Below are 13,044 nucleotides of genomic sequence, written 5' to 3'. Positions count from 1 at the left end.
GAAATTGTAAGTGCTATTCACATATTTTTTTGCGAGTTTAAAAAAAACGTTTTTGAGAAAAAATAATTTCTGCTATTTGAGATGAAAAATGAAAATGCTATCTGAGATGGTGCTGCCAACTCCTAAGACGAGTTGGCATGGAATCTGTCTATAGCGGATATACTGCTGCTCCTTCGCGAACAACAGTTTATCGTTGGTTTAGTGAATTTAAAATTGGCCGTGCTAGCACCAAGGATGCACCTTGCTCTGGAAGGCCAAAAGAGGCTACGAATCCTGAAATCGTAGAACAAGTGCATCGACTCGTTTTGAACGATCATAAAGTGAAGTTACGCGAGTTAGCTGAAGCCGTAGGCATTTCAGAAGAGTGGGAGGCAAAGCTATCCGCACGATAGGTGCCGCGTTTGCTGACAAAAAACATTATTCTCAGATATTCTCTCGAAGCATTTTATTCTAACAACGAGACGGCGCTACGAATTCTCTGACTCTTCCAGTTACAGTGGCATCGTGCGAACGCTGTTACAGCAAACTTGAATTGATTGAACAATATCTGCGTTTTAAAATTAACCAAGCCCGACTCAATGACTTGGTAATTCATTCGTTCGACATTCGCTAAGACCTTGATTAACACATTAAGGACCGCACGTTTTGGGGAAAACTTGAACAGCTTCATTTGTTTGGATTCCACGAATGAGATCGTTTCCTTCGGTGTGGATGAGACGAAGGCGAGCCATCGGAAGGTCTTGTTAGATTCATGGCAAACCAAGGATTTAACCATCAAGTGTAGAAAACACGGGTTATTTCGTGATCCATTCACAACAGACGGAACGCGAAACACTAGAAAACTCGTGAGCGGTCCGCAATGTGTTAAGATGCAATAGTGAATCACTTTGCTTCAGCTGAAGCACGCAAGGCAAAAATTTGACTAGAGAATAAACGAAGCTGATATGATATTTCTAGCCTTCTAAATACGAATAAACTGCTCAAAGTGAACATTGGTATAGGTGAGAAGTTTTCACAAAATATCACAATCTCAAAACTAGTGAAAAAATCGAAAACACTTTTTGGGTGCCATTTTCATATTTTGCCAGGGGCGCTATCTACCCTCACTACGCCGCTGATGGAAGCTCCCCCTTAGAGAGGAGGGTGGAGTGTCTAACCACCGCAAAAACATTTATTGCACCCTAAAACCTCCGCATGTCAAATTTGGTTTCATTTGCTTGACTAATTCTCGAGTTATGTAGAAATTTGTGTTTCATTTGTATGGCAGCCCGCCTAAGAGAGGGGAGGAGTATCTAACCACCATAGAATCATTTATTGCACCCTAAAACCTCCACATGCAAAATTTGGTTCCATTAGCTTGATAATAGTGCACCCGTGGCCGAGTGGTTAGCGTCTCACATTGTCATGCCGGGTGTTCGGGTTCGATTCCCGTTCTGGCCGGGGGATTTTTCGTCAAAGAAATTTCCTTTGACTTGTACTGTGGTCACGCGTATTCACGAATTTGCCCCTCGGAATACATTCAAGGCGTGTTATTTGGCTTAAGAAATCTCAACTAAGTATTAACAAATGACGCTAGTTAATGCATACGTTGAGACGGCAAAAGTTCCACAGGGAACGTTAACGCCATCCAAGAAGAAGAAGCTTGATTAATTCTGGAGTAATGCAGAAATTTGAGTTTCATTTGTATGGCAGCTCCCCCTTAGAGAGGGGGTGGAGTGTCTAACCATCGTAAAAACATTTATTGCATCCTAAAACCTCCACATGCAAAATTTGGTTCCGATTTGCTTGATTAATTCTCGAGTAATGCAGAAATTTGAGTTTCATTTGTATGGCAGCCCCCCTCAGAAAGAGGGGAGGAGTGTCTATACACCATGGAAACGTTTCGTGTCCCCTAAAACATTCGCATGACAAATTTGGCTCCATTTGATTGATTTGTTTTCAAACTATGCAGAAATATCCTTCATTTGTATGGCAGCTGTATGGCAGACAGACAGACAGACAGAAATCCATTTTTATATATATAGACGGTGTAAAACAGTGTTTAATTGATGGTAATTAGTATCGAGCACCAGTTCTTTGTGAAACAGACGGATTAGAAAAGCAATCGTCCTTGCAAACCTAATGAGAGAAGCATCCGCTAGGTATTTTATTGCGAGTGAACATGGATTTTTACTTGAATTGTAATCGGATGGTAATGATGAAGATGTGGCGCTAGTACAAGGTCGTTTCAAGTTGCTGTGTGACGACAAACGGAACACACAATGGAGCACACAAAACACAGCGCACAAATGAAAATAATCAACGATTGAACAACGTTAGTACAAATGAAGGATTAATTGGCAGTGGTTTTTGTCTATCTTGTTTCCATCTTCTTTCGAACCACCAACGATAGCTTGGGCTCAAGTCACAAACCATTGGACGTTTCTGACACGGAACACACAAACTGGCCGCCGGCTGTACAGTAAAAGCGAATTGTTCCTAGCAAACAAAGTAATAAGTTGCACAAACCGATTTAAAAAAGTCCTTCCGCGCGTTCTTCAGTGAACTCCTTCGCATTCTTCGAGGCACGCAACGTGAGATTTGCTTAACCAGATTGTTTCTCTTCCAATGACAAGTTAATTTAAATATTTTCACTCACTAGTAGGATGATGAGGTGCTCTTGACGTGCTAGTATTGTTTGTGCCACGGTTAGGCTGTTTAGGGGAAGTTTGGAAATTGTTATTTCTTACTCTTCCATTCAATTTGCAGCTCGTTCCGCCCTTGTCGATTAACACACTTTTCAACACAAAACACAGTTTTCACTAGCCTTCCTTCGCTGGAACAACACAACACCAATTATACAAAACTACATTGAAAAGGGATTATGTTAAATATTACCACACTTTTATCACATGCGTGAAGTCGTGTAAATGGGAGAGACAAATTTCGTAGCCATGAGTTATTTTGCCGGATGTGCCCTATAATAGTAGCTGTTAATTAGCATTCGAATGCTATGTCTGAAAGGTGTCGTTTTTGTTCATCCGTGGTAAAATGTTCCATTATGGTGTAATTGGTTTACTGAAATCATGACTATTGCATTTTTATATGTGACATCTATTTTGGAACACAACCACGTTTAATTCTAATTCAATACCAGTCGCATTGCGAGATCTTTCGTTAATTCAATAACACTTCAATTGTAAACAGAAACCGTGAGTTGACGTAGTTTACTGAATTCGTGTGAATAATAATTCTTATAATTTATAAGAATTCTTATCTAGCGTAAGATAACTATGGTGGGTAAAGCTCTTATCAATATCTTATCAGTAAACTAGTACGAAGAAATCGTCAATCAGAATTGTTTCGCTGAGTTGTGGAAGCCCACCTTGCATATTTAGAAACTTTTCTCAATTTATGGACCATTTCATCAAAATCTACTAACGTAATTTCATTGGATCGTATATTAACTATTACTCTTTCAAGTAATCGCCATTTTTGTTAGATGTTGTTTACTTCCTTACATGACTTCTATAAAGTGTGCAAATATGCGATAACAAAAATAAAAGCCCACTCCCGAAAATAATATTAAAATCATTCAAAACCTTTGAGTAACCCCTCGTTTCCACATGTTATGACAGCTAGGGCTGTGCGATACTATTTACTTGAGACGAGACATGACAATAGGGGGTCGATTCCGGACCACTTTTTCTGTCAAACTCGGACCACTTGCAACTCGGCTTCTGATTGGTTGAAGAGGAAAATAATTGACAAAGATAAATATACAAAAATGGGATTTCCAACATTGTCACAGTGTTGCCAAATATATTCAAAACTGAATAATAGTTGCATTCACATTTCAATTTAGCGAAAATTTCTATTATGGATTCTTTGTATATTTTCGTTTCTATTAAGTCCGGTGTTCAGTTCCCGAAGAGAGGGAAACATTGCATCGGTATTTCCACCCTACATCTTTTTGTGATTCTCTTGCCATCTAGCATAGCATAATAGCAGCGGACTAGCAGAGAAGAGCATTAAATTATTTTCCAACCATAAATCAGTTAGCAATTAGGATTAAATAAGAAGACAGAAAACATATTTGAATCATGTTGGAACCTGAGTAATTCATACATACCAACAAAAAAACCTGAATAAACGCCGTTATAATTTGGGAATGTATTATTTTATCAATATTTCAGTACTGTTAGTATTTGAACGATATCAAAGTTGAATTATAAGGCCTTATTCCCGTATACACTTCATGGTGAAAACGAAATGAAGTGTATCTGCGATGACAACGATGCGGTGTCGACATCTGGATAGAAATAAGCTTCTAACAAGTCTTACTACTCGGCCCGAAGGCACTTTTAAATTGCTAAAATCTGAATGAAAATTTTTACTTTGGGTTATTTATTTACTTGAAGCACGTCTTTCTTACCCTAACTTGACCTATTTTATATACACTTTCCGATATTCTCACTAAAACTTATCATTATAATATAAAATTATCTTCAGATACAATTTTTGTATGAGATTATTTTACCAAATGAAGAAAGCAAAGTTTTCCATTCACATTGAACACTAATTTGATACGGAGAAGTTAATTTTAATTCATAATTTCTATTTGAAAAGTGTCCATTCTACCTGAAACCCCATCATTTTCTTTAACTCGTAAAACGAATTTCAATGGCGTGTCGAAATTTCGAAAAAAAACTATGAATTTAATTCATGTATTTCAACATATGCATCTCTCATATTATCTCTCCACATTTAATTTTTTTGCATACCAAAATAACAGGAAAATACTAATTGTTTAAAATGTGTGACATTCGGTTGAAAAATTAATACAAAAAAAGTGGTGCAGCTCAGAAAATACATGATATCAAGAACACATGTTTTTCATGGGAAAATAATCTTCCGAAATTTTATAACATTTGGCAACCTTCACATTTCGCTTCCCTGTTGTCTAGCGCTTGGTCGACGAAAATGCAAAAAGAAGAGTGAGAAGCCAGTTGTCACGTCTTGTCTTAGCTATTTACATCCTTTCAGTGATTCAGCAACGCGATATAAACAAAATGTTGTTTACGTTGGCACATAAAAGTTGATTGTTGTTGTTTACACAAATAGTTTTCCGCAAAAATCAAGATGGGAGGAAAGAAAATCAGCATGCAAGTCCGAAATCTTGGAGTTCAGGATTATTTGCAGCTCATTTCACAAAGAATTCACGCGAATTCTCGGAATCATGACAGCAGATGTCTACATTGACATCCTTAAGGACAACCTGAAGGAATCGCTTCGAAAAACTGGCCTACGAAACAGCTCCGTTTTCCAACAGCACAACGACCCGAAGCATACTGCTAAGTAGACCAAAGCCTATTTGCGTTCACGCAAAATAAAACCCCTCGAATGGCTACCACAATGTCTTGATATCAACCCAATTGAGAACCTGTGGGCCATTCTCGACAACAAAGTAGTGAAAGATGGTGTCATTTAGGGACACATATTTCACGGCTCTCCAGAAGGCGTGGAACGAAATCGACCTCTAGAACCTGGTCGAAGCTTCTGGAAGCCACGCTAAATATTGATGCTTTCAATGCTATTGTGTGATTAGAATTTTTCGATCTCGGGCTTTTATACTTGTTTTTTATATTTATTTTCCGTACCATTGCACAATGGTCCAGGAGGTGCATTTTAGTGGAAATTAGCATTTAGAGCTCGACAGTTATTCTCTAGACAAAAACTGTCTTCGACAAAGTTGTTACATATTACAGAGCGCGCATTTTTATGTTATCAAAAGTAGGATGACAAAAATGTCGATGAAATAAAAAATATAACTTTCTTATAGGAGTAAACATAGTTCGACAATGTTGTAGCCCCAGTTATTTTAAGCAACTTTGTTGAACAAAATATTTTTCTATCTCTTGAAATAACTGATATAGCACTTTTTTTCTAAGTTGCGTTCTGAGCTAGTTCACTCTACATGAAGTGTGATTTTTCGTGTTTGAGTAAATTAAAATTGAAATCATGAGTTTTTGGGTAAAAAACCATCAATAACTTTGAGTAGGATTATGATATTGACAAGTTCTGCATCGTTGGTCTTGATAAGCTCTAAAAGTCTTACGAAGACAGTTTTGATGTAGAATTCTAAATATAAAAGTTAGAGCAAAAAAAACCGCTTCTTCATGGTCACCCTAATGCAACTTAGGAAAAGAGCGCTGAATCGATTATATCAAAAGATAGAAAAAAGCTTTGTTCTATAAAGTTGTTTGAAATAATTGGGACTACAATATTGCCGAACTATGTTTATCTCTATCTATAAAAATAAGAAAGTTATTTTTTCGATAATATGAAAATGAGCGCTCTATCATATGTAAAACTTTGTCGAAAACAATTTTTGTCTATTTCTTGTTTGTTTATTTATTACCAACAGGTCTAGAGAGAGGAAATGTTGATATGTGCCGCGTATAAAAAAATCGCGGCACGTATCAACATGTCATGAACATATTTTTTCATAAAATATCATGAACATATTTTTTCATTTCTGATATAACTGTGCACTTTTTTGTGTATCAACCTCTATGGCAAGTTTGTCCCAAAATTTGGTCTTTCCTGCAGTGTTTCATGCTGTTTTGCCAGTCTCCCGAAGCCTCCGCTTCACATTTGTCCAATTAATGGATTTAGGTTCTTGTCGATGAAATCCGTATTGTCGAGATACCCCTGAAAAACCTTTTGTGTGTAGCGGCATCTTACCGAATCATGGCAAATCTTCATTTGTCCTTTGGGGGTTTTTAAGGAGGCATTTTTCTTCGTTTAACTTCGAGTCAATCGTTTTTTTCTGTGTCAATAATATTGGTTTCGTTTTGCGTTTTGAGATATAATAGTTTTTAATATTGTATTAAATTTTTGGGTGAGATTTTTCGAAAGGGCATGTTATGTTATTTTTCCTAAATAGTTAATTGATTTTCCAACAACTTTGTCAAACATCATATTTTAATCAGGCATCTGGAATTTTCGTATTGCATTATATTACAATTTTCTAGTCCGTTATGCATTATACAGGGATTCGACTCTAACTGGAGATCTAGTTAATTGGCTAATTGATCCTTTAATTGGGCATTTTTGTAAACATCCTTTGTGTATGTTTTTACAACACGATACATTTTCAGGGGTGTTTTCAATCATTTTCCAACCATTTTACTAGATTATGTATTTTGCCCACTTTTCTAATGGTTATTTGTTAAAGTTTCAATGATTATCCTGTTTTAACTTGTTTTTCACTTTGTGTTGTGTTTGTTAATACTTTTAATACTCGTAGTCCTGACGGAAATTAGAAACATTCCCATTTTCTCATACATTCGTTCTGTGCTTAATTACACAATGTCAGCTTTGTTTTTTTAAGATTGACATACATTGATTTAATGGTGGTAAAACCGGATTAACAATCGGCTGTGAGTTAATTGTTTGGTGTTGGAATTAACTGTAATATGGGAATTTGATCCTGAAACCCCGGTGGGTTAAATCTAGTTTTGATATTGACAAAAAAAGAAAAAAAAATTTAAGGGGTTGTATCTAGTACACGATCGCATATTTTCGACGTAGAACTACGCAATTATATTATGCAATCCACTTGTTTACCACTTCGAATATTATTTTAGAATGCATCGAAATTTTTGTAATAGATTATGTTCTTCGTTACAAATAAATTTGATGAACGCCCTTCACGTTTGATATGATGTCTAGGACTGGCAAAATATGTGAACGGAAGAATTGTCAAACGATCATGTTATTTTACATTTCAATCTGAAATTATTGCACATCTCATGTTTACGTAGTTCTCGAACTGCGAAATTTCATTCACCTCTAGTATCTGAAATGACGATTTTCCCAGGCTTCTCAGTTCAAAAGTACGTTTTAGGGAAACATATTCCGGTCTGCACGACAAGCGAGTACAAAAGTACTCAACACCAAAAAATACCCCAGATTTGCATGTATTTGCAAACCAGATTCCCGCAGGCACATTAATTTTGCAGTCCGTGTTAGGGAAACACAGCTCAGTGGAAAAAAAACCCGACTAGCATGTTTGACAAAGCGGATCCCCCCAGGCACATTGATTTTGAAGTTCGTGTTAGGGAAACACAGCTCGGTGGGAACAAAAATACACCCGACTTGAGTGTATATTTGCAAAGCGGATTTCCACAGGTACATCGATTTTGAAGTCTGTGTTGGGGAAACCGTAAATCAGACCAATCAACCCTTGGCAGTTAGGGCGTTTAGATAACGCTTAAAATTTTACAGTTATTCATTTGTTCATCACATGAAAAATAACATTTTATTAATTGTGATAGACGCGTAGAAATATTTCCTATCAATTAATGCAAATATCTTTCCGATCTGTTAAGAAATGTTCGAGTTATAAGCATTCGAAATACGGGTAGGGTTAGCACATAAATCGGCAGAACAAATGTATGGGAAAAAGGAAACTCTTCCAGTTTTCATGAATTTAAACCGTTTAGAGATTATCAAATTGTAATATATAGCATATCAAACAAATCCTAGAGAATTTCCGATTCGATTGGTATACAAATCATAAGAAATCGTTCACAGTGAAAATAGTTATTAACGTTAACTTTATTTCATAAAAACGTGACCTCTTTTATGATTTCGCACGCTTCTCGAAAGACGTAGTTCTACGTCAAAAATCTCTTGGTGTGGTTTGTTAACATATTCGCTATTTCAAGAAATGAAAAACTACTATTATCTTTTATATGAAATATGATATAAATAATTTTGAAATGAAAGTATTCACAAGTTTGTTTTTAAGACTTTTTTTTATCACTGCAAGAACTATGATTACAGTCACGTTATACGATCAATCTCACTTGTATGCAGCGAGATGGGATAGGCTTTTAATGTTTCCAACAGCGCCAAAGGCAACCTAGCGGCATAGCCTTAATATGATAAGATACGATAAGATATGTTAATGTGACTTAGATAAATGCTTGTTGACATATCGGACAGTTTAGTTATTGTGCTTCCACATTTTCAAAGAGAAATTATTATCATGGTTTGTCCATTTTTGAATGAAACAAACCAGATGATGAAAGCAGATGTTGTATTTCTCATTGCTTGAGTTTACTGTCATCATATTAATCCATTCATAATTTAGGCTTTCTTCAGAATATTGCCCTTTCTTGGTCGTTAATTACATGGTTTAGCTATGTACATCTGATACTAATTGTATGCAAGCATGATGTTTACAATATTTGCAAGGGTTATAATCCAGAGAAGATCTGAATACGTACCAAATAATCATTTAGTGATTAGTCATTAGATAGCTAAAATGAGGGCCGCATTGACACCAATAGAAGGTGGATTTTATAATCCTTTAAAACATGTGAATCCATAAAAATATGTTATAAAACTACTGTAAATCATGAAAAAGACAATTTTATTTCTATGTTGTAAAACATCCGAAAACAAATCGTATATATTTATATTTCATTATTTTATAACTGTCAGTCCCAGTCAGTCAGCAGTTTCCTATCAAAAAGCTCAACGTCGGCCCCTAGGGACCGACGCTGGGCTCAATGTGTTAATAATAAACGCTACAGAAAAGTAACAGAGTCAGTTCATAGATACTATGAAGTTGTGCATCATAATATTTACGGTGTTGTCTGTAATCAGCTTGTTTATCTCCAGACTGTATGTTTTATTACCATCACGAGTTCGAACTCCCTTCCTACTTGCTACTTTATCATTCTTCTTTCCCCCTCCTACGTCTTAAGGCTTCATAGGCGTAGCTCTAGCTCTAGAAATATTACTATGAACGAACAATGCTCTGATGTGTAAAAAAGTTTAGTTCACACGTTGAGTGCCGTCTCAGTCACCGGTGACTGACAGTGCAAAATATTATAATAAAGGTAAAAATAGATTTTTTTCCAGAAAACTTTAATGATTTTTATTAACACGTTGAGTGCCATGTCAATTATCAGTGACTGACATCGAGCTTTCCGTTCCGGTCGTGTCAGTCACCAGTGTGTAATAAAAATGTCAGTCACCGATGATTGACACGACCGGAACGGAAAGCTCGATGTCAGTCACTGATGACTGACATGACATGTTGATAAAAATCATTAAAGTTTTAAGGGAAAAAATTCAATTTTTACATTCATTACCATATTCTAGACTGTCAGTCACCGGTGACTGATACAACTTGAACGGAAAGCTCGGTGTCAGTCACGACCTCAACTGAAAGCTCGGTGGCACATGGCACTCAACGTGTTAAATAAACATTTCCATCGAGTAAATTCTAATTTGCCAATATTGCGCTTCGCATTTGCTGTACACGATACGGGTGCGCGCGGTCTGACGGGAAAGTCGCTATAAAACTGCGTGGCACTCAACGTGTTAAACATTAATCTTATTTTTTTTCTCGTAGATTAATTTGACGGGCGATCAAAAGGGAATGTTTACATGTTTATTTTATATGAATATTGTACTATTTTCGAGAAAGTGACGACCACACATTTCCCAAAACCTTTTGGTACCAATATACTGCATCATACGAGTTATAAATGATAATTTGAATGAAAGATCAGTCAGTTTTTGTATATTTCAATGTCATTTGGTTTTTGACATCTTTCACGTAGTAAGATAATACAGTAAAATTTTCACTTTTTACTAAATGCCCCCCTTGTAGAATCACAGTTTTTGGTACATTAACCTCACCATTAATCATTGAATTCCAGTTGTAGGGAACATTATCATATGTGTGCGGTTTTAACATTGGTGATCTTGGCTTAATTCAATAAGTACCCTTGTGAAGAGGTAAGTGTTCTTGTATAAATAATTTGTTTTTGAACAGTCGCAAGGAGTGGGTTGTCTCGGACAGTCACCCGACTGATAATCCCGACTTATTACGAGACCGAGACCTTTAATATCTTTTTCGTATATCCGGTTTGGGGATTTGCATATGAAACCGTTCCTTTCGCTTGAGTTCCTTAATCTATTTTAATGACTTAATTTTCGTTGACCTTCAGAAGCCCTCTTTTTTCGCAAAATTATTGCTGAGTTGCGGCAACAGTTTCACAACTATCGAAATAAAGCAATGAACCAGTAATATCATCTCTCATCCTAGGGGCAGAGCCCTAAGTCATATAAATCAGCGTATGTAACAATGTAAATTAATCACAGAAATCCGAAAGAATAAACATCCGAACATCCCCAACTTGGCCATTGCTTCTGCTCACACTGCTACCAATGAACTGAAAGCTACATCATTAGCGTGTCTCTCCCATTTCACGACCCACCACAACAGCCACGGGGTACTCACTGCCGCCTTCGCAATTCACCCACCGATTGAACAGCGTTGAACGTTCGTCTAGTAACAACTTGTTTTCGTTGCGACTTTTTGTTTTCAAAATGCAATGTTTCTTACTTGCTTCACTCTTCAATTCGATGTATTTTTCATCCGACCGGACACAAATAATTGAAAACAAATGTTCAGTCTACATACTTTTTGTTTTCTTTAATTGGGGTACTATTTCACGCGAAGCTGTGATTATGGAATCGATAAACATAAAAACATTGTTTCGCGTCGTCTCGATATGGGGCTAGACTGGATGTCGTCGCCAGAGGGACTCCTGGCCCTTCTCGCGTTCACACAATTCAACGCACAATATACGCACTCAATCGTGTCGTTTCACGTCATGGGAGCACTTTGACACGTTCGCTGCCCCTGGCGACAGCATTCGACGTCGCAAGAGCAAACAACGCAACACACAGTCACATGCACGAACACACACGGAAGCTGTACGCGCAATTTTGACGGATCGCTTCGCGCGGATGATTATCAAACCGCGGGTCACACGGAACAAATCGAAACGCAAACTCGAGGCTTCAACCGCGCTGCGACACGACGGTACCTGTTGGCCGCTTCGAGCAATACTAAGCGACTCAGCGTCGCGATGCAGAACCAAATGAGTGAGAGAGATATGCCGCCACTTCTTGGTTGTTTGTGTGTGAAGCAGCAGCACAATGGGTTGTGTTGTGGCGCAATTGCTATGGTGCCTCGCACGCGGTATATACGTAGATGTGCGACATGAGCATGTATGCCTCGGGGGGAGATTCAGTGTTCTGCCGCAAACGGTTGTGCGAAAACACCCAGCGAGGGGAACAACGATTGGGGACGCTGGAGACCGTTCGACAGCAGCTCATGCGACTGAATGGCGCGTTTGGAAGCCTCCCACCTAGAATGGGTATTCTGTGGGCGAGCGAAGCGCATCTTTCGCAACTCCATGTCCAGTTCCAGCTACAGAGGTGTTCGACTGCATCTAAATTGGCACTGCCGTGTTTCGATGATTGATGGTTATTTGCAAATCCAAACGCTCGATAATAATTCGTGGAAATTTTAGGTCACTAATAAAACAGTAACCAAAAAAAAAAACTAATCAAACATTGAAGGTCACATCGTGTATATACGTCATAATTTGGTTATTTCATTTTAGCACGAATTCCTTCGGCTTTTTGTTTGTTTCGACATACAAGATGTGTTAGTTATTGTATATATCTGGGGATGAGTTTGAGTTACTTGTTTTTATTTAAAACAAAAACAGCTTTTTCGAAAAATCGATTTTAATTATACAGTGGCGTCAATATACTACCATAAAAACAAACAGTAGGTTTCCTGATTTTTTATTGCCTCGTTATTTATTTTTATACTATAGTATAGAAGTGATATTTATGGCTGATGAAGAATACATTTTACACGTAAAATTGTACTAGAAGTTGGTAACGATATGATATGTGCTATAAGAATGATCTGAATAATAATTCTCACTAATAAGTGACCAAAATTTTTGGGTTCTTTCATTTGCAAAACGTCAAAAGTCAATATTTTGTTCCTATATATACCCCAGTCAATAGCTTATATTTTCCAAAAGAAACGCAATGCAGTAAGTGGAGTGTATTAACAATACCAAAACATTTTCAATTTCATATCCATAAAATTGATAAAATCTGTTCCGTATTTGATGAAACCCAAAGACATGTTTGAACGCTTCTATTCGC

General features: G+C 37.1%; 2 protein-coding genes across 8 annotated transcripts in view; one reads left to right on the top strand and one right to left on the bottom strand.

The window, feature by feature from the left end:
• The window catches only part of LOC129771426 (NAD(+) hydrolase sarm1), a 157,953-nt gene that overhangs the window by 79,450 nt on the left and 65,459 nt on the right, over positions 1 to 13,044 (bottom strand). The window contains exon 1 of one of the 7 annotated variants that reach the window (XM_055775055.1): positions 2,509 to 2,571. The exons of the other annotated variants lie outside the window; for them this stretch is intronic. Within the exon in view, the coding sequence (XP_055631030.1) occupies positions 2,509 to 2,556 (48 nt within the window). The 5' untranslated portion in view covers positions 2,557 to 2,571. Of the gene's footprint in view, positions 1 to 2,508; positions 2,572 to 13,044 lie in introns of those variants that run through there. 7 annotated transcript variants of the gene reach the window in all.
• The window catches only part of LOC129771428 (tRNA-splicing endonuclease subunit Sen54), a 137,040-nt gene that overhangs the window by 92,057 nt on the left and 31,939 nt on the right, over positions 1 to 13,044 (top strand). The gene's annotated exons all lie outside the window — the stretch shown is intronic.

The sequence above is a fragment of the Toxorhynchites rutilus genome, chromosome 2, assembly GCF_029784135.1.
Source record: "Toxorhynchites rutilus septentrionalis strain SRP chromosome 2, ASM2978413v1, whole genome shotgun sequence".
NCBI classification, from domain to species: Eukaryota; Metazoa; Arthropoda; class Insecta; order Diptera; family Culicidae; genus Toxorhynchites; species Toxorhynchites rutilus.
Note: the sequence above shows the minus strand (reverse complement) of the source record. Positions and strands in the feature narration are given on the sequence as shown.